Source organism: Hyla sarda, chromosome 4, assembly GCF_029499605.1.
Source record: "Hyla sarda isolate aHylSar1 chromosome 4, aHylSar1.hap1, whole genome shotgun sequence".
NCBI lineage: Eukaryota > Metazoa > Chordata > Amphibia > Anura > Hylidae > Hyla > Hyla sarda.
Genome location: NC_079192.1, coordinates 394,229,628 through 394,257,576, shown reverse-complemented (window position 1 = coordinate 394,257,576; position 27,949 = coordinate 394,229,628). Strand labels below are relative to the sequence as shown.

General features: G+C 42.1%; 1 protein-coding gene across 3 annotated transcripts in view; it reads right to left on the bottom strand.

The window, feature by feature from the left end:
• Positions 1-27,949, bottom strand: part of ANO2 (anoctamin 2) — a 233,914-nt gene that overhangs the window by 62,361 nt on the left and 143,604 nt on the right. For all 3 annotated transcript variants that reach the window (XM_056517209.1, XM_056517211.1, XM_056517210.1), the window contains 5 exons: positions 18,697-18,768; positions 17,565-17,766; positions 12,629-12,740; positions 9,167-9,224; positions 5,769-5,869 (listed from right to left, as the gene is read on the bottom strand). In XM_056517209.1, coding sequence (XP_056373184.1) covers positions 5,769-5,869; positions 9,167-9,224; positions 12,629-12,740; positions 17,565-17,766; positions 18,697-18,768 — 545 coding nt within the window. The remainder of the gene's footprint in view (positions 1-5,768; positions 5,870-9,166; positions 9,225-12,628; positions 12,741-17,564; positions 17,767-18,696; positions 18,769-27,949) is intronic.

Below are 27,949 nucleotides of genomic sequence, written 5' to 3'. Positions count from 1 at the left end.
TATAAGGCATACTAGTCCTCCAAAGGTAGTACCACCCATCTAAATGTCCATATAACTTCAATTTTTGGATCAGTTTTTTTTTTTATTTTATTTTTTTTAGCACCTTCACATTTATTTTTTAGTATGAAAATTCATACATTGTAGATTTAAAACATTTCCTTTAAAGGTGTACTCCGGTGGAATTTTTTTTTAAATCAGCTGGTACCAGAAAGTTAAACAGATTTGTAAATGACTTCTTTAAAAAAAAATCTTAATCCTTCCAGTATTTATTAGCTGCTGAATACTACAGAGGAAATTATTTTCTTTTTGGAACACAGAGCCCTCTGCTGACATGACGAGCACAGTGCTCTCTGCTGACATCTCTGTCCATTTTAAGAACTGTCCAGAGTAGGAGAAAATCCCCATAGAAAACGTATGCTGCTCTGGACATTTCCTTAAATGGACAGAGATGTCAGCAGAGAGCACTGTGGTCATGATGTCAGCAGAGAGTTCTGTGTTCCAAAAAGAAAAGAATTTCCGCTGTAGTATTCAGCAGCTAATAAGTACTGGAAGGATTAAGATTTTTTTTAATAGAAGTAATTTACAAATCTGTTTAACTTTCTGGCACCAGTTGATGAAATTTTTTTTCCACCGGAGTACCTCTTTAAAGGAAATGTTTTAAATCTACAATGTATATATTTTCATACTAAAAAATAATTGTGAAGGTGCTAAAAAAAACAAAAAAAAAAAAAAAAAAATTATCTGTTTAACTTTCTGGCACCAGTTGATTTAAAAAATAAAACGTTTTCCATCGGAGAATCCCTTTAATGTCTTTTCGTGCAACAACAGCAAAATGTGAGTCAGGACGTTGCTTATGGACAGTGAGACTCATAAGGTAGCGCCATTATTGTCCGATGATGTCAGACGCTATTACAATGTCCAAAGATTTGATCTTCTTGACACGACGTCTGGCAACTGTGCGAAATCTCATAAACCAACCAAAGACAAAGGAGAAATGCGCGGACTACGCATGCTCCGCTCCGTGACCCTCACCACCTGCTGTGCTGCATGCCCCATAAAACCCTGCCTGTTATCGTTTCACGCATAACTCAGGTCCCAAACTCTCCTAAAATGGCAGAACAAACATGATATGTTGAGATAAAGCCCGCGTCGTGTGTTTGCATGTTTTGCCGTGCTTGTCATAATGGTATAAATGCATTCCACTTGTGATTCATTTCACCGCTAAATCTCTTCTCCTTTATCTGTAATCCTGGTGCCATTGAAGCATCTACAACATGTTGTGTACAGTATCTTAATCCAAGAATATAAACATGAGGTTGAGTGAAACTTCTGAACCGCACATAAATAAACAGAGGTTTTATAATATCATAGAAAGAAAACTTAAAACATGTACTTTGCCCCTAGACATCTTATCCCCTATCCTTTGGATAGGGGATAAGATGTCTGATCGGGGGGGTCCCGCCGCTGGGGACCCCCGCGATCTCCCTGCTGCACCCGGCGTTCATTTAGAACGTTGGGTGTTGTGCTGGTACGCTGGAAGCTCGTGACGTCATGCTCACACCCCGCTCGTGATGTCACAACCATGCCCCCTCAATGCAAGTCTATGGGAGGGGGCGTGGCCGCGACACCACAAGCGGGGCGTGGCTGTGATGTCACGAGCCTCCGCCCCGCATCGCCAGTCATCCGGCACAGAGCAAAGTTCGCCCCGTGCATTGGTTGTCTGGGGTGCCGCAGCCGATATTGCGGGGATCCCCATCGGCGGGACCCCCGCGATCAGACATCTTATTCCTAGGGGATAAGATGTCTAGGGGTGGAGTACCCCTTTAATGTGTAGTTTACAGGTCAGGAGACTAGATGAATGATGGTGATGGTGGAGCACTGATGGAGCAACTGGTCCAGAAATGGATCACGTGACTCCTTTGCCCCTAGATATCTTATCCCCTATCTTTTGGATAGGGGATAAGATTTCTGATCTGGGGGTCCCGCCACTGGGGACCCCCGCGATCTCCCTGCTGCACCCAGCGTTCATTTAGAGCGTTGGGTGCAGCGCTGGAGGCTCGTGATGTCACGGTCCCGCCCCGCTCGGGATGTCATGGCTACACCCCCTCAATGCAAGTTTATGGGAGGGGGCGTGACGGCCATCACGCCCCCTCCCATAGACTTGGATTGAGGGGGCGTGGCCGTGATGGTACGAGCCTCCAGTGCTGCAACATCACGAGCGGGGCGTGGCTGTGATTTCACAAACCTCCGCCCCTCATCGCCAGTCATCCAACAGAGAGAAAAGTTCGCTCGACTAGATGAATGATGGTGATGGTGGAGCACTGATGGAGCAACTGGTCCAGAAATGGATCACGTGACTCCTTTGCCCCTAGACATCTTATCCCCTATCCTTTGGATAGGGGATAAGATGTCCGATCGGGTGGTCCCGCCGCTGGGGACCCCCGCGATCTCCCTGCTGCACCCAGCTTTCATTTAGAGCGTTGGGTGCAGCGCTGGAGGCTCGTGACGTCACGGTCACGCCCCGCTCGTGATGTCACGGCTACACCCCCTCAATGCAAAACTATGGGAGACTTGCATTGAGGGGCGTGGCCATGACATCATGAGCGGGGCGTGCCCATGACATCACAAACCTCCGCCCCTCATCGCCAGTCTTCCGACACAGAGCAAAGTTCGCTCCATGCACCGGATGTCTGGGGTGCCGCAGCCGAGATAGCAGGGATCCCCATTGGCGGGACCCCCGCGATCAGACATCTTATTCCCGTTCTTTTAGGGGATAAGATGTCTAGGGGCGGAGTACCCCTTTAATGTGTAGTTTACAGGTCAGGAGACTAGATGAATGATGGTGATGGTGGAGGACTGATGGAGCAACTGTTCCAGAAATGGATCACGTGACTCCTGTGTCCAAAGTGTCCACCTCAAACATCTTTTATATGCCTGAGAGGAAAGGGGGTTTCAATGGATGTAGCAAGATCATGTAGTCTATCAAGGTGCCGCTATTGTTTACATGGTCCTCTGTGACAAAGTCCATGTGAGGGGGGGGGGGGGGCACCATTTTTGCAGACAACCAAGTTATGTAAAATGTCATGGTCGGATGTGTAACCTGTACATTTAAATGGGCACTGTCATGAAAAAAATATAAACTTTTGCTACGTCGTAGAGACATTTTTGAAAGTTTTGACTGGTCAGGTCTGAGTGTTAAAACCTCAAGCAATCACGAGAACAAGTTGGGTTAAGTGCATGTTTAGGGTGTTCTCTTAAGACTCTTTGTCACTTAACGAGGAAGAATTCATAATGTAAGTCTATGGGGCCATCGTCCACACAGGGCGGGGAGGGGAACTCACGCCATCTGCTTCTCTCCTCAATTTTTCCTGTGATTGAACGCTCCGACTCGACGGATAAAAACATTTGACATGACCTTAGGATAGTCAAAAGTTTTTAGTTTTTTTTTTGTTTGTTTGTCGACAGGTACACTTTAAGGTAAACGCATGAGATGGACAAAAGCTTGCTCGACTGGCAGATATTTCTTCTATTCCCTCTATACACATTAACAGTAGTGATGAGCGTCAGGGGCCATATTCGAATTTGCGATATTTCTCGAATATATGGACGAATATTCGCAATGGTCTTATATTCGCGAAATTCGCATATTTGCTATGTTCGTTCTGTTTTTTTCTTGTGAAAATTCGTAATAAAATTTGCATAGTGCGCATTCACAATTATATCTTTCACCTAAAAGAAGGGAGGGATCAGTGTCCAATGCTGATATTTGCAAATATTTGCATATTCGCATATTTGCATATTGGTATATATTTTGAAAAAAAAAAAAAAAACAATATTCGCCATTACAATATATATCACTATATTCTAAATATTCGTGAAATCGCGAAGTGCCAGTATTCGTGGTAAAAATTAGCATTTCGAATATTAGCGCTCAACACTAATTTACAGAGTGTTTATGTGTTCTAAGAGGAGAAGCGGATAGTAAGCTGCTACCACACTCCTCTGGTGTCATATCTTTCCAAGGACAAAGGGATTAGGTAGCTGAAATTCAACATGGCTGCTCCTTCTTTTCCACAACTTCATCTGTCGGGAGAGAAAAGGGAGGCCCCTAAACAAATGACATGGTTGGCTGGTCTTCCCAAAATCAGTGAGTTCATCCATTTTGTGTATAGTGACCTTCAGAAAATGGCTACCCGCAATAATCATATCTCCAGGATGTAGTGTTTAAAGGGGTAATCCGGTGGAAAACATTTTTTTTTTTTTTTTTAAATCAACCGGATTCAAGAAAGTTAAACAGATTAGAAAATTACTTCTATTAAAAAAAATCTTTACCCTTCCAGTACTTATTAGCAGCTGTATGCTACAGAGGAAAATCATTTTCTTTTTGAATTTCTTTTTTGTCTTGTCCACAGTGCTCTCTGCTGACACCTCTGTCCATGTCAGGAACTGTCCAGAGCAGGAGAAAATCCCCATAGCAAATCTATGCTGCTCTGGACTGTTCCTGACACGGACAGAGGTGTCAGGAGAGAGCACTGTGGACAAGACAAAAAAAAATTCTAAAAGAAAATAATTTTCTCTGTAGCAAACAGCTGCTAATAAGTACTGGAAGGGTAAAGATTTTTTTAATAGAAGTAAGTTACAAATCTGTTTACCTTTCTGGCACCAGTTGATTTAAAAAAAAAAAAATGTTTTCCACTGGAGTACCCCTTTAAGAGAAATTCCATCAAAAAGACAGTCTTCTATGGGACAACCCCTCTTCATATCAACATCATAATGGGGGTTCTACATTTTAATCCCCCTTCCATGTGATCGAATGAAGTGCTACTCTGTATGAGCGAATACCATTCTGGAGGACTTAAGCTGTCCTTGTATGACAGAGTTGGCCTTTTATCTCAATGGCCATCATGGCTGGTGGAAGCTTCCCAGACAAAATAAGTTGTGTGCCAGGCTTGGGACCTGATTGCCCCAGGAACTTTATACCATAATTGGTTGTCCCTGACAAGAAACCATCAAAATTAGTTGGCAAAAACCTCACAAACCTTTCGACACTACTTTAACCCCTTAAGGACCCAGGACGTACGGGGACGTCCCCGCACCCTGGGCTTTAAGGACCCAGGACGTCCCCGAATGTCCTGGCGTTTTCCGGTCCCTGCCGCACCGGGCAGAGATCGTATCGGCATGTCTGCTGATATCCTTCAGCAGGCATGCCGTGCAAATGCCGAGGGGGTCCCGGGACCCCCGCATGTCGGCGATCGCTTGAGAAATCACGCAAGCGATTTTCAGCGTTTCGGGTCATTCGGGTCACTTGTGACTCGATGACCTGGAAATAAATGGTGATCGGTGGTGTACAGTACACCGCCTATCACCTGCCGTTGCTGGGGAGCGGTGACAATACTGTCACCGCCCCAGCAACGCTGCTATTGGCTGGCGATCGTCCAGCCAATAACAGAGCGGCAGGGGAGGGGTTAACGGTCCCTTCCCGCTGCTGGACCCGCTGTTTTCGTTCAGTCAGCGGGTGCAGCAGCAGGAAGAGGACCGTGGATCCCCCCTCAGAGCTCCGGAGCCCTCTCAGGAGCCATAGAATAGGAAGAGCTGATTGCAGGGCCAGGTAGGAGTAAATCAGTTAAAAAGTGAAATAAAAGTAAAAAAAAAGTTTAAAAAAAGTTTAAGATTTACATGATTTGGAATTCGCACATAACCCTCAGAAAACCAACCGTCTTTTGACAAAACTGTATTAAAAAAATGACGCAAATGTTGGGCGTACTCACGGTATTCCAATCTCAAACAAGTTGTTCTGGATCAGCTGCTTCCCCAACATGATGATACTGAGCTGAATGCAAAGCTCCATCAGACATCCACCCGGTGCACACTGTCAAGAAAACCAGAGCAAGATGTCAGCATCATTCTCTTCTTTTACATGCTTTAAAGAGGTACTCCGGTGGAAAACTTTTTTTTTTTTTAAATCAACTGGTTCCAGAAAATTAAACAGATTTGTAAATGACTTCTATAAAAAAAAAAAGCTGCTGAATACTACAGAGGAAATTATTTTCTTTTTGGAACACAGAGCTCTCTGCTGACATCACGAGCACAGTGCTCTCTGTTGACATCTCTGTCCATTTTTTGAACTGTCCAGAGCAGTATATGTTTTCTATGGGGATTTTCTCCTACTCTGGACAGTTCTTAAAATGGACAGAGGTGTCAGCAGAGAGCACTGTGGTCATGATGTCAGCAGAGAGCTCTGTGTTCCAAAAAAGATTTTAAAAAAATCATCTGTAGTATTCAGCAGCTAATAAGTACTGGAAGGGTTAAGATTTTTTAATAGAAGTAATTTACAAATCTGTTTAACTTTCTGGCACCAGTTGATAAAAAAAAAAGAAAAAAAGTTTTCCACCGGAGTACCCCTTTAAGGCTGATTCAAACAGGAGAACCATACACAGGAAGCTATTAAAGGAGTACTCTACCCCTAGACATCTTATCCTCCTATTCAAAGGATAGAGGATAAGATGTTTTATCGTGGGAAACCCGCCGCTGGGGACCCCCACGATCTCGGCTGCAGCACCCAAGACATCGGGAGCACGGAGCGATCTTCGCTCCGTGCCGGATGACTGGCGATGTGGAGAGGAGGCTTGTGACGTCACGGGCACACCCTCTGATGACATCACAGCCACGCCCCCTCAATGCAAGTCTATGGGAGGGGGTGTGACGGATGTCACACCCCCTCCCATAGACTTGCATTGAGGGGGCGTGGCCTTGACGTCACAAGCCTCCGCCCCACATCACCAGTCATCCGGCACGGAGCGAAGATCGCTCCGTGCTCCCGATGTCTTGGGTGCTGCAGCCGAGATCGTGGGGGTCCCCAGCGGCGGGACTCCTGCGATCAGACATCTTATCCTCTATCCTTTGGATAGGGGATAAGATGTCTAGGTGTAGAGTACTCCTTTAAGGCCACCAAGAGTCCCCTGTGGCTCTGTACTTCAAATTGTTCAGCTAAGGTCACATTAAACTATACTAGCAGCTCCTTGAGAGATCAGCTAGATTTTATCTACATATGTTTTTGGGATAGCTTGAGAGTTCCACTTATGAAGAGTAATTAAAGTATGCAAAATAATATAATAATAATAATAATAATAATAATAATAATAATAAATAATAATAATAATAATTACAATATAGTGCTGGGGTGGGGGAAAAACAGGAAAAAAAAACCTTACTTACCAAGCCCTGGTCCCACAGTGGTTCCACGCAGATTCCACTTGTCTCTGTTAACCCCCATTCTTCTCTCTTTTTCATGCATTTAAGATGAGGTGTGGGTGAAGGACCTGCTTGTCCAACCAATCACTGGTCGAGGGGGCCACAGCTTTGACCAGTGATTGGCTAAGCCAGCCGGTACTGCTTCAAACACTCATCTCAGAAAAAAGAAGATTGGGGGACCAGGCAGAGGTGAACGGAGCTGCGGGGACCAGGGCTAGGGAAGTAGGCTTTTTTTTTTCTCATTTCCCACCTTCCTAGCACCATATTATTATTATTTATTTAGTTATTTATTTATTTATTTTAAAGTAAGTCCTTTAAGTAGGAAGGAAATTGCCTCATATTCTTCAAACCAGAGTCTCCTTAATAGAGAAGAGTACTAAACAGTTATTTGGGCACTTTTGAAGGTACAATGGATACCGTGGCACCAGGAACACAGCAATTCAAGGTACCAGTTACACCTTGGGAATTAAAATTATAGAACAACAAATTCACGTGTCTAGGGTGTGCCTAAAACATAGCTTTTAATAGATACTTAAAAAAAAAAATGTAAAGTATATGTGGCTGTGTAGCCAATCACCATAAGTGTTCTATTAAAGGGGTTATCCACGAAAAAACTTTTTTTTGAACCAGGCTTCTCAAGTAGGAAGACTGGTCCATATAAGAAGGGCTTGTTAATGAATTGGCATTGGGGCCAAAGCGCTAGGAGCTAGACCTCTGGTCAGCACCATCTTTCCGTAAGACTTTACATATCAAAAGAAACATGATCATAGTGTGTAAAGTGTACAGTATTCTCTTAATGTGTACGTTTTCGAGCCCCTAAGAATTTTCTTGGATAATGGCATTATCAACTGAAGCAAAAGTTAAGATGTTGAGGTGTTGGACCAAGATATCCCTTTGAGGTGGGATTAAAGGGGTTCTCCGGTGGAAAACATCTTTTTTTTTTTTTTTTTTTAAATCAACTGGTTCCAGAAAGTTAAACAGATTTGTAAATGACTTCTATTAAAAAATCTTTACCCTTCCAGTACTTTTTAGCAGCTGTATGTTGCAGAGGAAATTCTTTTTGAATTTCTTTTTTGTCTTGTCCACAGGGCTCTCTGCTGACACCTCTGTCCGTGTCAGGAACTGTCCAGAGCAGCATAGGTTTGCTATGGGGATTTTCTCCTGCTCTGGACAGTTCCTGATACGGGCATCAGGTGTCAGCAGAGAGCACTGTGGACAAGACAGAAAAGACATTCAAAAATAAAAGAATTTTCTCTGTAGCATACAGCTGCTAAAGCCATTTACAAATCAGTTTAACTTTTTGGCACCAGTTGATTTAAAAAAAATGTTATCCACCAGAGTACCCCTTTAAAGGGGTATTCCAGGAAAAAACATCAACTGGCTCCAGAAAGTTAAACAGATTTGTAAAATACTTCTATTAAAATTTTTAAATCCTTCCAATAATTATCAGCTGCTGAAGTTGAGTTGTTCTTTTCTGTCTGGCAACAGTGCTCTCTGCTGACATCTCTGCTTGTCTCGGGAACTGCACAGAGTAGAATAGGTTTGTTATTGGGATTTGCTTCTACTCTGGACAGTTCCCGAGACACGTGTCATCAGAGAGCACTTGGACAGAAAAGAACAACTCAACTTCAGCAGCTCATAAGTACTGAAAGGATTAAGATTTTTTAATAGAAGTAATTTACAAATATGTTTAAATTTCTGGAGCCAGGTGATGTTTGATTTTGAGTTTTTTCCTGGATAACTCCTTTAAGTTCACAGAGTTTATATCTTTCTATGTGTACAAATGAGTTGTAGATAGGAAATTCTTGAAAACAGAGATCCTAAAATACGAAGTAACCCAAAAAAAAAACTATCTTGGCTAAATTGGTATAGCAACACTATATTTATTAAAATGACTCACTATGATCTTACTTACCTCTTCAACTCTGTAATCATTGAAAATATAAGCATAGCTGCCCGGCCTTCCAACAAACCTAGGGGTAAAAATATTTGTTACCAAAAATATCAAGGATTCTTAAGCAGACCATATATATTAGATATGTGTTGGCCTAACGTATCCAATCCTTTTGTTTTTGGGGAGATAAGCTTCCACCAGATGGGTCTGGCATCAGCTTTCCTTATTACACATGCTATTAAAGGGGTACTCTGCTGCTCAGAGTGTCGGGAGCTCGTGGCATCATAGCCCCGCCCCCTCACGATGCCTTTAAAGGGGTACTCTGGTGGAAAACTTTTTCTTTTAAATTAACTGGTGCCAGAAAGTTAAACAGATTTGTAAATTACTTCTATTTAAAAATCTTAATCCTTCCAGTACTTATGAGCAGCTGTATGCTCCACGGGAAGTTCTTTTCCTTTTGAATGTATTTTCTTTCTGACCACAATGCTCTCTGCTGACACCTCTGTCCATGTCAGGAACTGTCCAGAGCAGGGGCAAATCCCCATAGCAAAAACCTCTCCTGCTCTGGACAGTTCCTGACATGGACAGAGGTGTCAGCAGAGAGCACTGTGGACAAGACAAAAAAAAAGACAGAAAGGAAATTCAAAAAGAAAAGAAATTCCTGTGGAGCATACAGCAGCTGCTAAGTACTGGAAGGATTAAGATTTTTAAATAGAAGTAATTTACAAATCTGTATAACTTTCTGGCATCTGTATAACTTTAAAAATAAAATGTTTCCCACCGGAGTACCCCTTTAAGAGCTTGGTTCACTACAAGTAACTCATTCAAATGGGGTCTGGAAAACAGCCGAATTTGGTAGCGGTAGGGTATAGCCAGACAGATATTTCAGATTATTATTATTATTTTTTTAAAATAAATGGATGACCAACAAAATCTGCCAGAGCAGGAGTCACTCCTAAAAGGGTTGTTGTCCCATAGAATACGGGATGATTTGCTGATCGTGAGGGTCCACACATTGGGACGCCTCTGATCCCGAATACAGACAACAACCCAGTTGTTGAGGCCTCACACACAGTCCAGGATTTACATTTTTCCCTGTTATATTTCAATGGAGTAAGTGAAAAACAGAATGTTGGTGGGTACTCCGCCTCTAGACATCTTACCCCTATCCAAAGGAAGGGGGAAAAGATATCCGATCGTGGGGGTCACGCCGATGGGGACCCCCGCTATCTCGATTGCGGCACATCAGACATCCGATGCACGTAGCGAACTTCACTCCATGCCGGATGACTGGCGATACGGGGCAGAGGCTCGTAACGTCTTGGTCACACCCCGATCGTGCTGTCACGCCCCCTCCCATAGACTTGCATTGAGGGGGTGTGGCCATGACATCACGAGCGGGGCGTGGACGTGACATCATGAGCATTCGGCACTGAACCCGATGCTCTAAACGAATGCCGGGTGCAGCACGGAGATCCCTGCGGACTTTGGATAGGGGATAAGATGTCTAGGGTCGGATTACCCCTTTAAAGGGGTTATCCAGGAAAAAAACTTTTTTTTTACATATCAACTGGCTCAGAAACTTAAACAGATTTGTAAATTACTTCTATTAAAAAATCTTAATCCTTTCAGTACTTATGAGCTGCTGAAGTTGAGTTGTTCTTTTCTGTCTAAGTGCTCTCTGATGACATCTGTCTCGGGAACCGTCCAGAGTAGAAGCAAATCCCCATAGCAAACCTCTTCTACTCTGTGTAGTTCCCGAGACAAGCAGTGATGTCAGCAGAGAGCACTGTTGCCAGAAAGAAAACAAGAACACAACTTCAGCAGCTGATAATTATTGAAAGGATTAAGATTTTTTAATAGAAGTAATTTACAAATCTGTTTAACTTTTAACTTTTTAACCCGTTGATAAAAAAATAATAGTCCTGGAATACCCCTTTAACCCCTTAAGGACCAAGGACGTCCCGGTAAGTCCTTGGTCCTGCTCTTCTGATATAACGCGGGGTTACACAGTAACCCCGCGTCATATCATGGCGGGCCCGGCGTCATAGTGAAGCCGGGACCCGCCTCTAATAGCGCGCAGCGCCGATCGCGGCGCCTCGCGCTATTAACCCTTTTGCTCAGAGCTGAGCCTCGCGGCTAAAAGTGAAAGTGAAAGTTCCCGACTAGCTCAGTCGGGCTGTTCGGGATAGCCGCGGCTAATCACGGCATCCCGAACAGCTGACAGGACAGCGGGAGGGCCCCTTCCTGCCTCCTCGCTGTCCGATCGCCGAATGACTGCTCAGTGCCTGAGATCCAGGCATGAGCAGTCATGCGGCAGAATCGTTGATCACTGGTTTCTTATGAGAAACCAGTGATCAACATAGAAGATCAGTGTGTGCAGTGTTATAGGTCCCTATGGGACCTATAACACTGCAAAAAAAAAGTGAAAAAAAAAAGTGAATAAAGATCATTTAACTCCTCCCCTATTAAAAGTTTGAATCACCCCCCTTTTCCAATAAAAAAAAAACACAGTGTAAATAAAAATAAAAATAAACATATGTGGTATCACCGCGTGCGGAAATGTCCGAATTATAAAAATATATCATTAATTAAACCGCTTGGTCAATGGCGTGCGCGCAAAAAAATTCCAAAGTCCAAAATAGTGCATTTTTGGTCACTTTTTATATCATTTAAAAATGAATAAAAAGTGATCAATAAGTCCTATCAATGCAAAAATGGTACCGTTAAAAACTTCAGATCACGGCGCAAAAAATGAGCCCTCATACCGCCCCATACACGGAAAAATAAAAAGTTATAGGGGTCAGAAGATGACAATTTTAAACGTATTAATTTTCCTGCATGTAGTTATGATTTTTTCCAGAAGTCCGACAAAATCAAACCTATATAAGTAGGGTATCATTTTAATCGTATGGACCTACAGAATACATATCAGGTGTCATTTTTACCGAAAAATGTACTACGTAGAAACGGAAGCCCCCAAAAGTTACAAAACAGCGTTTTTTTTTCAATTTTGTCGCACAATGATTTTTTTTCCCGCTTCACCATAGATTTTTGGGCAAAATGACTGATGTCATTACAAAGTAGAATTGGTGGCGCAAAAAATAAGCCATCATATGGATTTTTAGGTGTAAATTTGAAAGAGTTATGATTTTTTAAAGGCAAGGAGCAAAAAACGAAAATGCAAAAACGGAAAAACCTCCGGTCCTTAAGGGGTTAAGGACTGTGTTAGAGACAACGGATCCATTACATCCATGTGCATTACTAGTTCATATGGACAAAAGATGTTTTTATAAGAAAATACCCTCAAACCCCATTTATGTATTATTTCACAACTTTTTGAAAATTTTGACAATTTTAGCATCGAAAGGACAGAAAAAGTTCACCTGATTCCTTTGAGCTGCACAGTCGTCACTTATTACTGATATAACAGGTCCTACAATATCATTTTACTTTACAGTCTTGCTTCAGGGCACAGCTTACCTCCCCTTGAAAAAGGCCACATAAAATATTGAGGCATAGGAGTTCACAAACTTCAGAAGGAACGCCTTGAGTATCAGCCGCTCTTCAAAGGTTTTCTCAGTTTTGGGTACCTCTGCGTAAGAGAAAATGCATTAACCCTGGATGGATAAAAAGTGTTAAAATCACTAAAAAGATGACTGTAAAATTGTTTAATAAAATTCTAAGGTGCGGATTGAATTAAAATGTAACGGTCAATAGAAAAAACTTTTGACATGTCCTAGGGATAGTTAAAAAGTTTTTATTGGTCAGGGTCTGAGTGTTTAGACCCCGACTGTCGACGAGAACGATCCGTGAGAGAAATGGACAGCTGAGCGCCAGTCCCATAGACTTACATTATGAAGGTCATGTGACACAAAGTCGGGAGAAAATAAGCTAAGTGCACGCTTCTACCGACTTATACTTTTTTATTTTTTTGTTAACTCTATGACTTTGTATAGAAACAGTTTAATTTATTATTTGTGACTATTTCTGTAAAGAGACTGTGTCATTAGAAAATGTTGTTAACCTGTTGTTTAAATCAAATTTTTTATGTTAATCGTATTTTTTTTAAGAATTTTTGGTGATTTTTCTTTCCATTTTTTTTTCATTTTACTATCTATATTAAAATTAATCCTAAAAAAAATCTTACTATTTCCATTCTGGCCACTAGGCCTAAAAGTAAGCTTTGACTTCTGTACAGATCACATCCCAGCAGTGTCTCCTCCTTATCATCACATTGAGAGTTACAGTGAAAGGTGACACCACTGTATAGATAACAGAAGTAAACACAAAAGCTGTTACTCACAGATCAGCCTTCCCCTCCCTCTAGAATGACTTCTGAAAAGGTCACCAAGCATGTCCAGAAACCTTTCCCCTTCATGTGAATGAGTCAACTTTGGCTATTGTTGCTTATATCCATTGGGCTTGCTGTAAAGTATTTCTCTGCATGCTGTTAAAAAAAAAGCTCTGGTACAATGACTAAATCTGGTTCCAGGAGCGTGCTAATCCTTTCTGCGTTACTGTAGCTACTTCCAGGCCAATCAGTGAGCACAGACACAAAGCCATTACATCTGGCCTAAGAGTACACACCTTTCTCAGGTGACTGTAAATTCCCAGCTAGTTTGCTCAGTCCTTGCTTGTGTTCAGTTCCTCTGCACTAGCTTCTGCATCACTCCTACTTGATCCTTCCCGTGCACCTTTGACTCAGCTCTGTGACCCAACTATCCCTTTATCATCTGTTTGAACACTGCAAGCTCTTCTGGTTTGATCTAGCCTGTTTGATTTCACTTATCTGTATATACCCAGTGTTTTGTTCCTTGTACTCACTCAACCCTTTGTGCGCTGACCTCCGTAAAGTTCTGTTTATTACTTTGGCTTGGGACGCCCTTACACCTTATATAGTGCAGGGACCGCCGTCTAGTTGTGGAGCCGCTGTTCTAGGGCGGATACGCAAATAGGCAGGGAAAGTGGTTCTGGGTAAGCTCAGGGCTGCACTATTCCCTGCCCTACGTGACATAAAGTAAGATGGCTGCCCCCAAAGAAATGAACAAAAAAATTTATAAAAAATAAAATTACAATCAGGAAAAAAAAGATTAGACAAAAAGCATGTTTCAGTATCTGGCTCTAATCAGTTAAAAAAATCTAGGTGATACATTCCTTTTAAGAAAAAAACAGAGAATTTTTAAAAACCCCACCCTTCAATCTGTATAAATGAATCTGACATGATCTTGCCGATAGTCTAATTGTTTCCTTCTCCCTCTACTTGAGATATATAACTCCTCCATTTCAACACTCTCTTCCCTCCCAGTGTCCCTCGTCTCCTTCTCGTAATATTCCTTATAACTTGACAAATCTGTTGACAGCTACTTAGGAACATAGGATGCCTCCAAAAGGAAAAAAAGACACCTCCAGCAATATTGTAGTAATAAATAGGGCATATGTGTTACATTCATGTTTGCCATAGGGAAAAAATTTTGAAAAATAAGAAATAAAAGACTTAAAGGTTAAACTTTTTTAATTCCTTTGTGAGTCAATCCTTTCCTCAGAAGCTGAACTTTGGAAAGTTTAGGAAAGTTAACTAAGATTTAGAGATGAGTTATAGTATTCACTTAACTTAGTCATTAGATTCAATTCGGAATCAATAGCCGATTAATTTGTTGTATTTAAAGGGGTACTCCTGTGGAAAACTTTTTTTTTAAATCAACTGGTGCCAGAAAGTTAAACAGATTTGTAAATCACTTCTATTAAAAAATCTTAATCCTTCCAGTACTTTTTAGGGGCTGTATACTAAAGAGAAATCCAAAAAGAAATGCATTTCCTGTGATGTCCTGACCAAAGTGCTCTCTGCTGACCTCTGCTGTCCATTTTAGGAACTGGAGAAAATCCCCATAGAAAACATACGCTTCTCTGGACAGTTCCTAAAATGGACAGCAGAGGTCAGCAGAGAGCTCTGTGGTCAGGACATCACAGGAAATGCATTTCTTTTTGGATTTCTCTTTAGTATATAGCCTCTAAAAAGTACTGGAAGAATTAAGATTTTTTTTAATAGAAGTGATTTACAAATCTGTTTAACTTTCTGGCACCAGTTGATTTAAAAAAAAAAAAAAAAAAGTTTTCCACGGGAGTACCCCTTTAAACAAGATCAAGTTGAAGGTCCTTCACCAGTCATCATAGGTTATATTGGAGGAATAATTGGTCAGATATTGATAGCCTAGTCTTAAAGGGAACGTGTCACCAATTGTTTCGTTTTTTATTAAATATAATCATGTAAAAAAAATTTTAAAAAAATTATTGTTTAATTAATTAATTAATTAATATGACTTTATGACAAATACACAGCTGGACATACTGGGCATGAAAGAATTAAGATGGTCCCTGTCTCGTTCTTTTGTGCTATTGCCGCATGAGTGAAGTCCGGAAGCTGCCGGTGTGATCACAGCCACCATCGTACCCGCTCCTTTTTGATGATGGGATTTCCTGCTCTTAACAGGGTTTCCTGCTAAAGAGCAGAAGGTCTACTGTAGCTGACCCAGCTTGGTCTGAGCAGAAGGCATACTTTTTATGCTGTGCATCACTACTAAACTCTTTTGGGGCAAGACATTAAGCAGCAATTTGTATAGATTGCTGCTTACTGTCCCCTCTGATTGCTGGGCTGAGTGCACTCAACCTGGGCAAGCAAGGGAGGGATTAAGTGATGAAGCACTGAACCGCCACTTAACTCTTTGGAGGCCGGACTGTATGCAGCAATCTATACAGATATGGGCTTTAAAGGGGTACTCCGCCCCTAGACATCTTATCCCTTGCCCAAAGGATAGGGGATAAGATGTCTGATTGTGGGGGTCCTGCAGCTGGGAACCCCACAATCTCTGTGCAGCCACCAGCGTTCGCTTTGAACGCTGGGTGTCGGCGGCATTGGTCGTGATGTCATGACCACGCCCCTTGTGATGTCACACCACGCCCCCTCAATGCAAGTCTATGGGAGGGGGCGTGGCGGTCAGTGGTGTGACGTCACAAGGGGCGTTGTCATCACATCCCGACTCACGCCGCCGACACCAAGCGTTCTAAACTAAAATTTTCCGAACAATGGGGCAGCGGAGAACCCCTTTAAATTAATGTCTGGTGAACCCCCATTTTCAATGAGACCAGGCACCATCCAATGTGTATGGGTGACCCCTGACGGCAGATGTCTAGGGAGAGAAGGATTAGTCAGGTGCGTTTTTAATCTATCCTGTTGTTCTGAAGGGAGATAACCATTACTCAGATAGCCCTCCAGCAGAATCTTTTTTGCCTTCTCCCCATTCAACATATATGTACGCACAACCAAACGGAGTGTTCATTTGTACAGGGGTAGGGAGACATAGCTGTCAGCCAAACAAATGTTCAGCAACCAGTTATGGCCAGCCTCAGGATCAGTTGAATGAAGACACCATGAGAGGCTGTCCAGAATCAGACCTCCAACCAATTCCATCCAATATTATGCGATTGATATCAAAGTATCAGAAGACCCCTTAAGGGTCTATTCACACGTACAGTATTCTGCACAGATTTGATGCGCAGGATTTCAAGCTGTGTTCAGTTTATATTGAAATCTGCAGCAGAAAATCCTGCGCATCAAATCTGCGCAGAATACTGTACGCGTGAACAGACCCTAAAAGTAACCTGTTAGATGTACATGGGGCCTTTTGCGGGCATCGGTTATAAAGCAGGAGGGGCTGAGAAGGTATTATATAGTTTTATGGGCAAGTTTCAGCAGATTTTGTTTATTCAATAAATTCCTGATCATTCGGCATTTAAAGGGGTACTCCCATGGAAAACTTTTTTTATTTATTTATTTTTTGATCAACCGGTGCAAGAAAGTTAAACAGATTTGTAAATTACTTCTTTTTAAAAATCTTAATCTTTCCAGTACTTATTAGCTGCTGAACACTACAGAGGAAATGGTTTCCTTTTTGGAACACAAAGCTCTCTGCTGACATCATGAGCACAGTACTCTCTGCTGACATCTCTGTCCATTTTAGGAACTGTCCAGAGCAGCATGTGTTTTCTATGGAAATTTTCTCCTAGACTAGACAGTTCCTAAAATGGACAGAGATGTCAGCAGAGAGCACTGTGCTTGTGATGTCAGCAGACAGCTCTGTGTTCCAAAAAGAAAAGAATTTACTCTGTAGTATTCAGCAGCTAATAAGTACTGGAAGGATTAAGATTTTTTAATAGAAGTAATTTACAAATCTGTTTAACTTTCTGGCACCAGTTGATTTAAAAAAAAATTTTTTCCACGGGAGTACCCCTTTAAGAGTCCAGTAGGTGGTCTTATCTATTGATTGACAGTTATCTCATCATGCATGCCCATACAAAGAAAGATGTCAGGACCTGATAAGGACCTAATGTTGTATATAAAATTAAGAAAAATCTATTTTACCTATTTCCGTAAGCCACTTTGCCACTGAACCATAAATTTCGTCTAGTATAAGAATCAAGACCAAGTTGATGATGACAGCCGTGGCGGTCACAGTCACACGGACATTTGCTCTGGTGCCTTCATTTGCGCTAAACGCCAAAGCTGACGCAACGGTAATCCGATAGATAATGACTCCAAACACTGCTGAAAATGTAAGTGCGATCTGTGGAAGATAGGAACAACAACTAGTTCATAGGTTAAGTAGACATGTGTCTTCTGGTCAGCCACCATCTTGGATTTCAGATTTCAAAGCAATGTGTGTACACAGTGACCTCACCAGCAGAATAGTGAGTGCAGCTCTGGAATATAATACAGGATATAACTCAGGATCAGTACAGGATAAGTAATGTAATGTATGTATACAGTGACCTCACCAGCAGAATAGTGAGTACAGATCTGGAGTATAATACAGGATATAACTCAGGATCAGTGCAGGATAAGTAATGTAATGTATGTACACAGTGACCCCACCAGCAGAATAGTGAGTACAGCTCTGGAGTATAATACAGGATATAACTCAGGATCAGTACAGGATAAGTAATGTAATGTATGTACACAGTGACCCCACCAGCAGAATAGTGAGTACAGCTCTGGAGTATAATACAGTATATAACTCCGGATCAGTACAGGATAAGTAATGTAATGTATGTATACAGTGACCTCACCAGCAGAATAGTGAGTACAGCTCTGGAGTATAATACAGGATATAACTCAGGGTCCGTACAGGATAAGTAATGTAATGTATGTACACAGTGACCTCACCAGCAGAATAGTGAGTACAGCTCTGGAGTATAATACAGGATATAACTCAGGATCAGTACAGGATAAGTAATGTAATGTATGTACACAGTGACCTCACCAGCAGAATAGTGAGTACAGCTCTGGAGTATAATACAGGATATAACTCAGGATCAGTACAGGATAAGTAATGTAATGTATGTACACAGTGACCTCACCAGCAGAATAGTGAGTACAGCTCTGGAGTATAATACAGGATATAACTCAGGATCAGTACAGGAGAAATTATATCTGACACTTATCTGCTTTAGGCTAGAATCTCAGTGGAGCTATAACGAAGCATATTAATATTTACCATAAATAAAATTGCTGCAAAATTCACTAAATATGCAGGAATTCGATCTCTCCATGTTAATTTCTCTTTTTTCTGAAAAACACAAAAGCAGATAAGAAAATCTTAATTAATATAAGTAAAACTAATACAACTCAAATAACACTCTAGTGAATATTTGCCAATCTGTGCTGAGGCTGAACTCCAATACCATACGCAACCTTAGGCCAAGTGTTTTTTTGTTTTTTGTTAACCCTTGGCAACCTCTTTTCTAATATGATTTTTTTTTTCATTTACAGAATTGCAATGGAAATAAGTTCGCCCAGAGACACTGTTACGTTTGTACCGTATCTGATTTTACGCTGCGATCTTACATCATTTGTACATATCAGGTTTCACACTTGTTTTAAAATATTTTTTAACAATTCTGCTCTATTTACTTATTTTTTACCTTCTTAGGTGAAGTTTCGTTTGAGCGTGAAACTTAATGTGGGCAGAGGGAGATAAGGATGTATAATTTATACGCGGGCCTTCCATTACAAGATGTAATGAAGATGATTTACATGAATATACACTGCTCAAAAAAATAAAGGGAACACTAAGATAACACATCCTAGATCTGAATGAATGATCTAATCGTATGAAATACTTCCGTCTTTACATAGTTGAATGCGCTGACAGCAAAATCACACAAAAATTATCAATGGAAATCAAATGTATTAACCCATGGAGGTCTGGATATGGAGTCACACTCAAAATCACAGTGGAAAACCGCACTACAGGCTGATCCAACTTTATGTAATGTCCTTAAAACAAGTCACAATGAGGCTCAGTAGTGTGTGTGGCCTCCACGTGCCAGTATGACCTCCCTACAATACCTGGGCATGCTCCCGATGAGGTGGAGGATGGTCTCCTGACGGATGTCCTCCTAGACCTGGACTAAAGCATCTGCCAACTCCTGGACAGTCTGTGGTGGATGGAGCGAGACGTGATGTCCCAGACAGGGCCAGCCTTAGGTGTTCAGGCGCCCTGTGCGAGCCAACCTTGTGGCGCTCCCCACAATATTGATATACAATCATGTATATCAATGTATACATAAGTTTATGTATTGTAGAAACAAGAGCTATGTTGTCAGAACACGATATCTAACTATTTTACAACACTAAGCATAGACTCTCCCACATTTCTTAAACCAATATTTTTGTTTGGCACCCTCTAGACAATTTGAAGCACACAATATGCCACCTTCATTCCCATCACCAAAACCCTTGGCCACCCGTTCAATAAAACACTTGCCTCCCCTTCATCAGTCCCCTGCCCCCCTTCGCCTGTCCCCCTTAATCAGTCCCCTGTCCCCCTTAATCAGTCCCCTGCCCCCTTAATCAGTCTCATGTCCCCCTTAATCAGTCCCCTGTCCCCTTAATCAGTCCCCTGCCCCCTTAATCAGTCTCATGTCCCCCTTAATCAGTTCCCTGCCCCCTTAATCAGTCCCCTGCCCCCTTAATCAGTCCCCTGTCCCCTTAATCAGTCCCCTGTACCTCTTAGTCAGTCCCCTGCCCCCTTAATCAGTCTCATGTCCCCCTTAATCAGTTCCCTGCCCCCTTAATCAGTCCCCTGCCCCCTTAATCAGTCCCCTGCCCCTTAATCAGTCCCCTGTACCCCTTAATCAGTCCCTGTCCCCTTAATCAGTTCCCTGTCCCCTTAATCAGTCCCCTCCCCCCTTAATCAGTCCCCTCCCCCTTAATCAGTCCCCTGCTCCCTTTACCAGTCCTCTGCCCCCCTTAATCAGATGCAGACCCCCTTAATCATGCCCTCCCCTTCACCAGTCCCATATTCTTATTACTCAGTCCCCTGTCACTCATATTCAGACCCTCCCTCAATCACCAGTCCCCCTTAATCAGACTCAGAGCCCCCCCCTTCACCAGTCCACTTCTCTGTACCCATTAATCAGACCCTCTCTCTTTATTCAATAATTAGATGTATGGACCCTGCTCACCTTCACATATCCTATGCCGTGTTTAAAAAATAAATAAATTAAAAAAGCACAAAATAAAACAACTCTTTAGAACAGCCAGGTATTTACTTTTGAAGGCTGCTTTGCTGCTCCCTGGAGTCAGCTTTGAGATTACCGGCCACCGCCTTCACACTGCACACAGGGATGCTTCCACGGCTCTGTGTGAAGGCCTGCGCAGTACTTGGACCCCAAGCTCCTCCTCCACGCTCCGGACCTTGCTTCCTACTTGAAAGCAGCTGCAGCCTGCAGCTCGCTTCTCCCCATCTTTGGCCAGCCTGTTACACTGCGAGCTGTGCCGGCCGCCCGGCGCCCCTGTTGCTATGGTGCCCTGTGCGGCCAAACAGCTCGCACACCCCAAAGGTCTGCCCTGGTCCCAGATGTGCTCAATCGGATTCAGGTCTGGGGAATGGGCGGGCCAGTCCATAGCATCAATGCCTTCCTCTTGCAGGAACTGCTGACACACTCCAGCCACATGAGGTCTATCATTGTCTTGCATTAGGAGGAACCCAGGACCAACCGCACCAGCATATGGGCTCACAAGAGGTCTGAGGATATTTTTTTTGAGCAGTGTAAATGCAATCTACTGTTCTCTGTCATCAGCCCTTTCAGACTGGGTGACTAAATACAATGTTTTTTGATGGCATGACCACCAGGACGCCTAGAAAATCTCTCTGGGGCTAATGTTTATCTCCTAAGAACTGGTTATATACATGCAGACAGAGACGGCCTTGCCTATAGGCAAAATAGGCAGCCGCCTAGAGTGCCCTCTTGATGGGGGCGCTACTCTGCCCGGCACAAGAAAGTTAGACAGCCAGCATTTGAACCACATAACATAACCCCCTCTTATGTGCGTCACCTCAGTAGTAAGGAGATTACATGAGGAGGAGGTTTGTTACAGTGTGTCACCCCAGTAGTAAGGAGATTACATGAGGAGGAGGTTTGTTACAGTGTGTCACCCCAGTAGTAAGGAGATTACATGAGGAGGAGGTTTGTTACAGTGTGTCACCCCAGTAGTAAGGAGATTACATGAGGAGGAGGTTTGTTACAGTGTGTCACCCCAGTAGTAAGGAGATTACATAAGGAGGAGGTTTGTTACAGTGTGTCACCCCAGTAGTAAGGAGATTACATGAGGAGGAGGTTTGTTACAGTGTGTCACCCCAGTAGTAAGGAGATTACATGAGGAGGAGTTTTTTTTACAGTGTGTCACCACAGTAGGAAGGTAATTACATAAGGAGGGGGTTTGTTACAGTGTGTCACCCCAGTAGTAAGGAGATTACATAAGGAGGAGGTTTGTTACAGTGTGTCACCCCAGTAGTAAGGAGATTACATGAGGAGGAGGTTTGTTACAGTGTGTCACCCCAGTAGTAAGGAGATTACATGAGGAGGAGGTTTGTTACTGTGTGTCACCCCAGTAGTAAGGTGGGGCGTGTCAATGGGCAGAGTCAAGGGGGTGTCAAAATTAGCTTTTGCCTAGGGACACCAATTCTTGTACCAGCCCTGCATGCAGAGCAGAGTTTAATGATGTGATTTGTAGTTTTTGTAGCATTGCATGTACTGCATTTTATTAACTATATTAACTACTATTTTTTTCCAATAGAGCAGCATAGGAAATTATTAGCGAATAATGTAGAGGTTCTTGCTTATACCTTTTGCTTTCCTGTTTTAGCTGATGTGGCAGGCATGGGACTTTTAGCCATACTGATGGCATAGCCATCACTGAAATTATTTCCTCATGCTGCGTAAATTTTTATTTATTTTTTGCAAAAAAAGAGGGTGTGGTGTTTGATCACTGCACCTGGTCATCTAATTGAGCTGCTGGTGCTGGCTCTACCCAAATTAACTTATTAGACTCATAAGTGGGTTGAGGTCAGTTCACATTATGTGCAGTTATAATGAGGCAAAAGTGATTAAACCTATAATTAAAATTCCTGCATTTCAGCTGGTTTTGAGTACGTTTTCAAAATCGAGGTAAAAATAACTTACTTTTTAAAGATTTTCAGTACAATAGCAAAATTGAAATATAGCAAATATTACAATATTACAAATATTACAATAGCAAAACTGAAAAAAAAAAACTGAAAAAAGCATACCAAAAAAAATTACCCAGTCAGATTAACAAAACAAATGGATGCAGCTGTGCTGGAATAAAACAGATGACACTGTTGGATTAGTAATGGTGAGCTTGCATGCTATGGGATGATATGGGCAAAGAAAACACACAAAATCTGGAGTGTTTCTTTAACTCAGCTACATCTCTAGCGATTTTAAGTATTTCAAGTACAAAACTTATCATAATTCCAAAGATGTCTGATAGCAGGGGTCCTGCTGCTGGGCCCTTGCGATCTCCCACAGCACCCGGCTTTCTAAACAAGCACTGGTTCCTGCAGCAGTGGTTATGATGTCACGACCACGCCCCCTCCCACAGACATGAATGGAGGGGGCATGTCGTGACATCATGACTACTACCGCAGGAACCAGGCAATTGTTTAGAAAGCTGGGTGCTGCGGGAGATTGGAGGGGGCCTCAGCAGGGTGACCCCGCAATCAGACATCTTTGGATAGGGGATAAAATGTCTAGCAGCGGAGTACCCCTTTAATTCTCAATGTCTCAGAGTTAGTTAACTATGACAGAAAATCGAAGAACTAGGAAGACCTGATGAAGAGACCAGTAATGGCCTAGAAACACATTGTTTGTTCTGCCTTCTATAAGACATTGTGGTGTAGTGCTCAAACATCCTCATAGTATTCTACTCATAGAACACGAAAATAAAGGAATAATTCGTATATTCTGAGCCCCTATATAAAATTTATAGAGGGGCCCCTGCCTACCATGAATTATATAAAGTACTTCTAATCTTTCCTACTTCTTTGTTACAGAACAGCTGCATGTGTGAGTTAAAGGGATACTCCAGTGGAAACAGATTTGTAAATTACTTCTATTAATAAAAACCTTAATCCTTCCAGTACTTACCAGCTGCTGTATGCTACAAAGGAAGTTGTTTAGTTCTTTCCAGTCTGACCACAGTGCTCTCTGCTGACACCTCTGTCCATGTCAGGAACTGTCCAGAGCAGGAGCAAATCCCCATAGCAAACCTATCCTGCTCCAGACAGTTCCTGACATGGTCAGAGGTGTCAGCAGAGAGCACTGTGGTCAGACTGGAAAGAACTACACAACTTCCTCTGTAGCATACAACATCTGATAAGTACAGAAAGGATTAAGGTTTTTTTTAATAGAAGTAATTTACAAATCTGTTTAACTTTCTGGCAAGAGTTGATTTGAAATGAAATTATTTTTCACTGGAGTACTTCTTTCATCAGACAGTAAGTGTTCAATTCTTCTGCAGTGCCTCCACAGGGGATGTAAGGAATTACACTATCTCCAATTATTTGTCTATATAATGCATGGTTATTCTGGCACTAGACCACACCCCCTGGCCATATGTATAAGGCTTGTCTCTCCTATCTGGAGCCTCTTATATACACTTGTTGCGGAATGCCTCCTATTACATTCCGGAGCGGCTATATGTTCTCTGTAATTTATAAGCTCCGCGCTGGGCTTAGCATAACTTACAGATTGTTCACCGCAGAGAATGACTTCATTTCAGCCGACACATGTGCTTGTTTTATTACTATTGAATGTATCTGTGGCATATTAAGAACTTGTCGATTCTTGGGGGAATCATTTTATGTTTCGAAGGAGAATTAGAGGTCAGTGATACATCCAGAGCTTAACTGTTTCACTGCTGGGAACTATTCACTGGTTGGAATACAGTGCCAATAGCAACATTACGATGCAACACGAGAGTGAATCATCGTAGGGATGTGTAATGTGAAATGAACCATGGCTTCTAAAAAAGACAATCTTGACCCTACCGAATGTGAGAATATTTTGCCAATTCTGTTGCCTTGGATCTTAAATACACTGTTTAAAAAAAAAAAAACATTTTTACATTGTATATACATAAATATATATAAATGGGCCATTTTATTAGGTACACCTGTTCAATTGCTTGTTAACACAAATAGCTAATCAGTCAAACACATGGCAGCAACTCAAAGCATTTTGGCATGTAGACGTGGTCAAGGCAACATGTTGAAGTTCAAACTGAGCATCAGAATGGGGAACAAAGTGGATTTCAGTGAATTTGAACATGACATGGTTGGTGCCATTCGGGCTGGTTTGAGTATTTTGGAAACTGCTGATCTACTGGGATTTTCACACAACCATCTCTAGGGTTTACAGAGAATGATCCGTAAAGGAAAAATATCCAGTGAGCCGGCAGTTGTGTGGACGAAAAATGACTTGTTGATGTCAAAGGAGAGTGGGCAGACTGGTACGAGATGACAGAAAGACAACAGTAACTTGAATAACCACTGGTTACAACCAAGGTGTGCAGTACCTGACTGCACAACTTGTCCAACCAGCAGATGGGCTACAGCAGCAGAAGAACACACCGGGTGCCACTACTGACAGCTAAGTAGAGGAAACTGAGGCTACAATTGACACATGTGCTGACCAGAGGTAAATTACACCCTGACACTTGCTGGCCGGTCTCTCTTATTGTTCACTGAACAGCAAGATATACAACATATATATATCTGTATATATATATATCTGTAGATGTATAGATATATATATGTATATATTTTTTATTTATTTATTGATTTTTTTTTACTTTAAAACATTTTTCAATATGGTTAGGATGGACATGTTTTACAGATGCAAATTAGACACCTTTTGTAATATGTTTGATTTATAATTTTCTAGTAGTTTAATCAAGAAAACAGCTCACCAGAATCCCACCACTAGGGGTCCCCATACCTACTGGGACACTAAATAGTCATGCAGCAGCCTCAGGCTTGTCCATGAGTCATGGACAAGAGGTGACTCATGGACAAGGCTGCATGAGCAGGTGCACCAATCACCTCCAACCACCACAAGGAGGGACACGCCCCTCCTACCACCACAAGGAGGGACACGCCCCCTTCCCCTCATTGGATTTATAACCCTGTGAGCTAATGAAAAGATGTAAAATAAAATGTAAAATAAAAGACATTCATAATGAAGCTACTTAACTGCCTTGCAGTAACACACAAGGAATCACCTCTGAAAGAGCTTCCTGGAACTATGACCTGAAAGGTAGGTAAATTCACACATATGACAGTCATTTCTGAAATTGCATCTAATTTATAGTCCGACTTGGGCCTTTTTGTAAATTTGGTGCCGCGAGTTAAAAATTCACCCATGAAAAAAAGGAGTAAAAAAACACATACCACAGCCATTATTCGTAAATACCCCCCATAGTTTCGATAGTGCCATGGAAACTACTTGGCATTAGGCACCACCGAAACTATATAAAGAGTTGGGACTCTTATTATTTTGACTGCTTACTAACTTACCCATGGAGGTTAGCAGGGATGAGGAGACATCTCCTATAGCTATATACCTGCATATCATTCTTGAGTAGTGTTGCTCACGAATATTCGCAATTCGAATATTATTCGCGAATATCGCATATTCGCGAATTCGCGAATTTCGCGAATATTGCGCTATATATTCGTAATTACGAATATTCTTTTTTTTTTTCACAGTACACATCACAGTGATCATCCCTCTCTGCTTCCAGCTTGTGTGGTGTAAAGAAGGCTGTAATACTACTGTGTGAGACTGGCGTGCGAAAATTCGCATATGCGAAAACTAGCATATGCTAATTTTGTGTATGCTAATATTCACATATGTTAATTTTCGCATACGCAAAGTTTCGCATATGCGAAAATAAAACAAGAATATAACGAATATGCGAATATTCGCGAATATATGACGAATATTCGTCCATATATTCGCGAATATTCGCGAATTCGAATATGGCCTATGCCGCTCAACACTATTCTTGAGCACTTGACTTGAAAATGGTCTTAAATGGGCACTGTCAGATATAAAAACTTTTTATATGTTGTACATAAAAATTGTTTTTCTAATATGCTTCTTTAAAAAAAATAATCACATTTTATTAAGGCAGAAAACTGCCTTTAAAAAATCCCACCAATAGGGGACCCCATACCTCCTGGGACACTGATGAGTCCCACAGCAGCATGAGGGTGTCCAAGAGTCATGGACACGAGATGGCTGATTGACAAGGCTGCAGGAGGAACACAGCCTGCAGCAACACTGCTGTAACATAGAGTTTTATCAAGCATGTGCCTCCAGCTTTAGCAAAATTACAACTCCAAGCATGCCTGGACAGTCAAAGGATATCTGGGCATGCTGGGAGTTGTAGTTTTGCAAAAGCTGTTGGCAAACAGCTGAAGGCAACACTGCTGTAAAAAAAAAGTGTTATCCAAACACTCTTTACCTCAACAAGTCTCAGCATTACAGGACTGCCTAAGGGTAAGTTCACACTGCAGAATTCCGCTCACTGAATTCCGCAAGTGGAATTCCGCTCAGTGAACATTACCTTCAGTGTGAATGGGTCTTCCAAGAGAATTCTGCCGCTGAAATTGTTCCACACAGAGAATGAACATATTCAATTTTCGTGCGGAATTCCCCGAGCACTGCATAGCCGACCAATGGCCGAAATATTTTACGCAGCGGCTGCCAGACGGAATCTTCGCTTGCAGAATTCTGCGAGCGGAGAGTCTGCAGTCCAAACATACCCTAAGGATGACACACATGAATGATATAGGATGATGTAAGTTATACACTCACCATATTGTCTTTGGTGGTAGAGTACTGGCAATCTCCACTGATCATTGTGTGTGTGTGTGTGTGTGTATGTGTGTGTGTACAGCATGAAACCAAAGAGGAAAGGGTTAAAGAGCAGGGCTGCCAGGCTCCTGAGAGCAGTAAGTCGTCAGAGTGAGTGAGGGGGGGGGGTTATCAGTGCAGGTAAAAGACATAGAGCAGCTGTATGATGCTATTTTTTTGTAAATTATGGGTGATAGAGACATAAAAATAACATGTACATGATCAAGATGAGGTACTAAGTAACATATAGCAGTTTAGTTCTTTTTTGTGGGATCTGACAGGTACGCTTTAAAGGGGTACTCCGCTGAGCAGCGGAGTACCCCTTTAAGGGAATGCTCATTTGCCCAATTTAATCTAAGTTCTGTATAGCAGAAGGATCTGCAGCTGTAATATAGACACTTTAATGTCCCTGTATTGTGGTCGTCTGGAATTGGCCTTACATGTTCTAGTATGGTGTTTGTGTGAAAGCAGACTTGGCTCCCGTACACGGTACATTCTTATATGTGACAGCCTGTCACA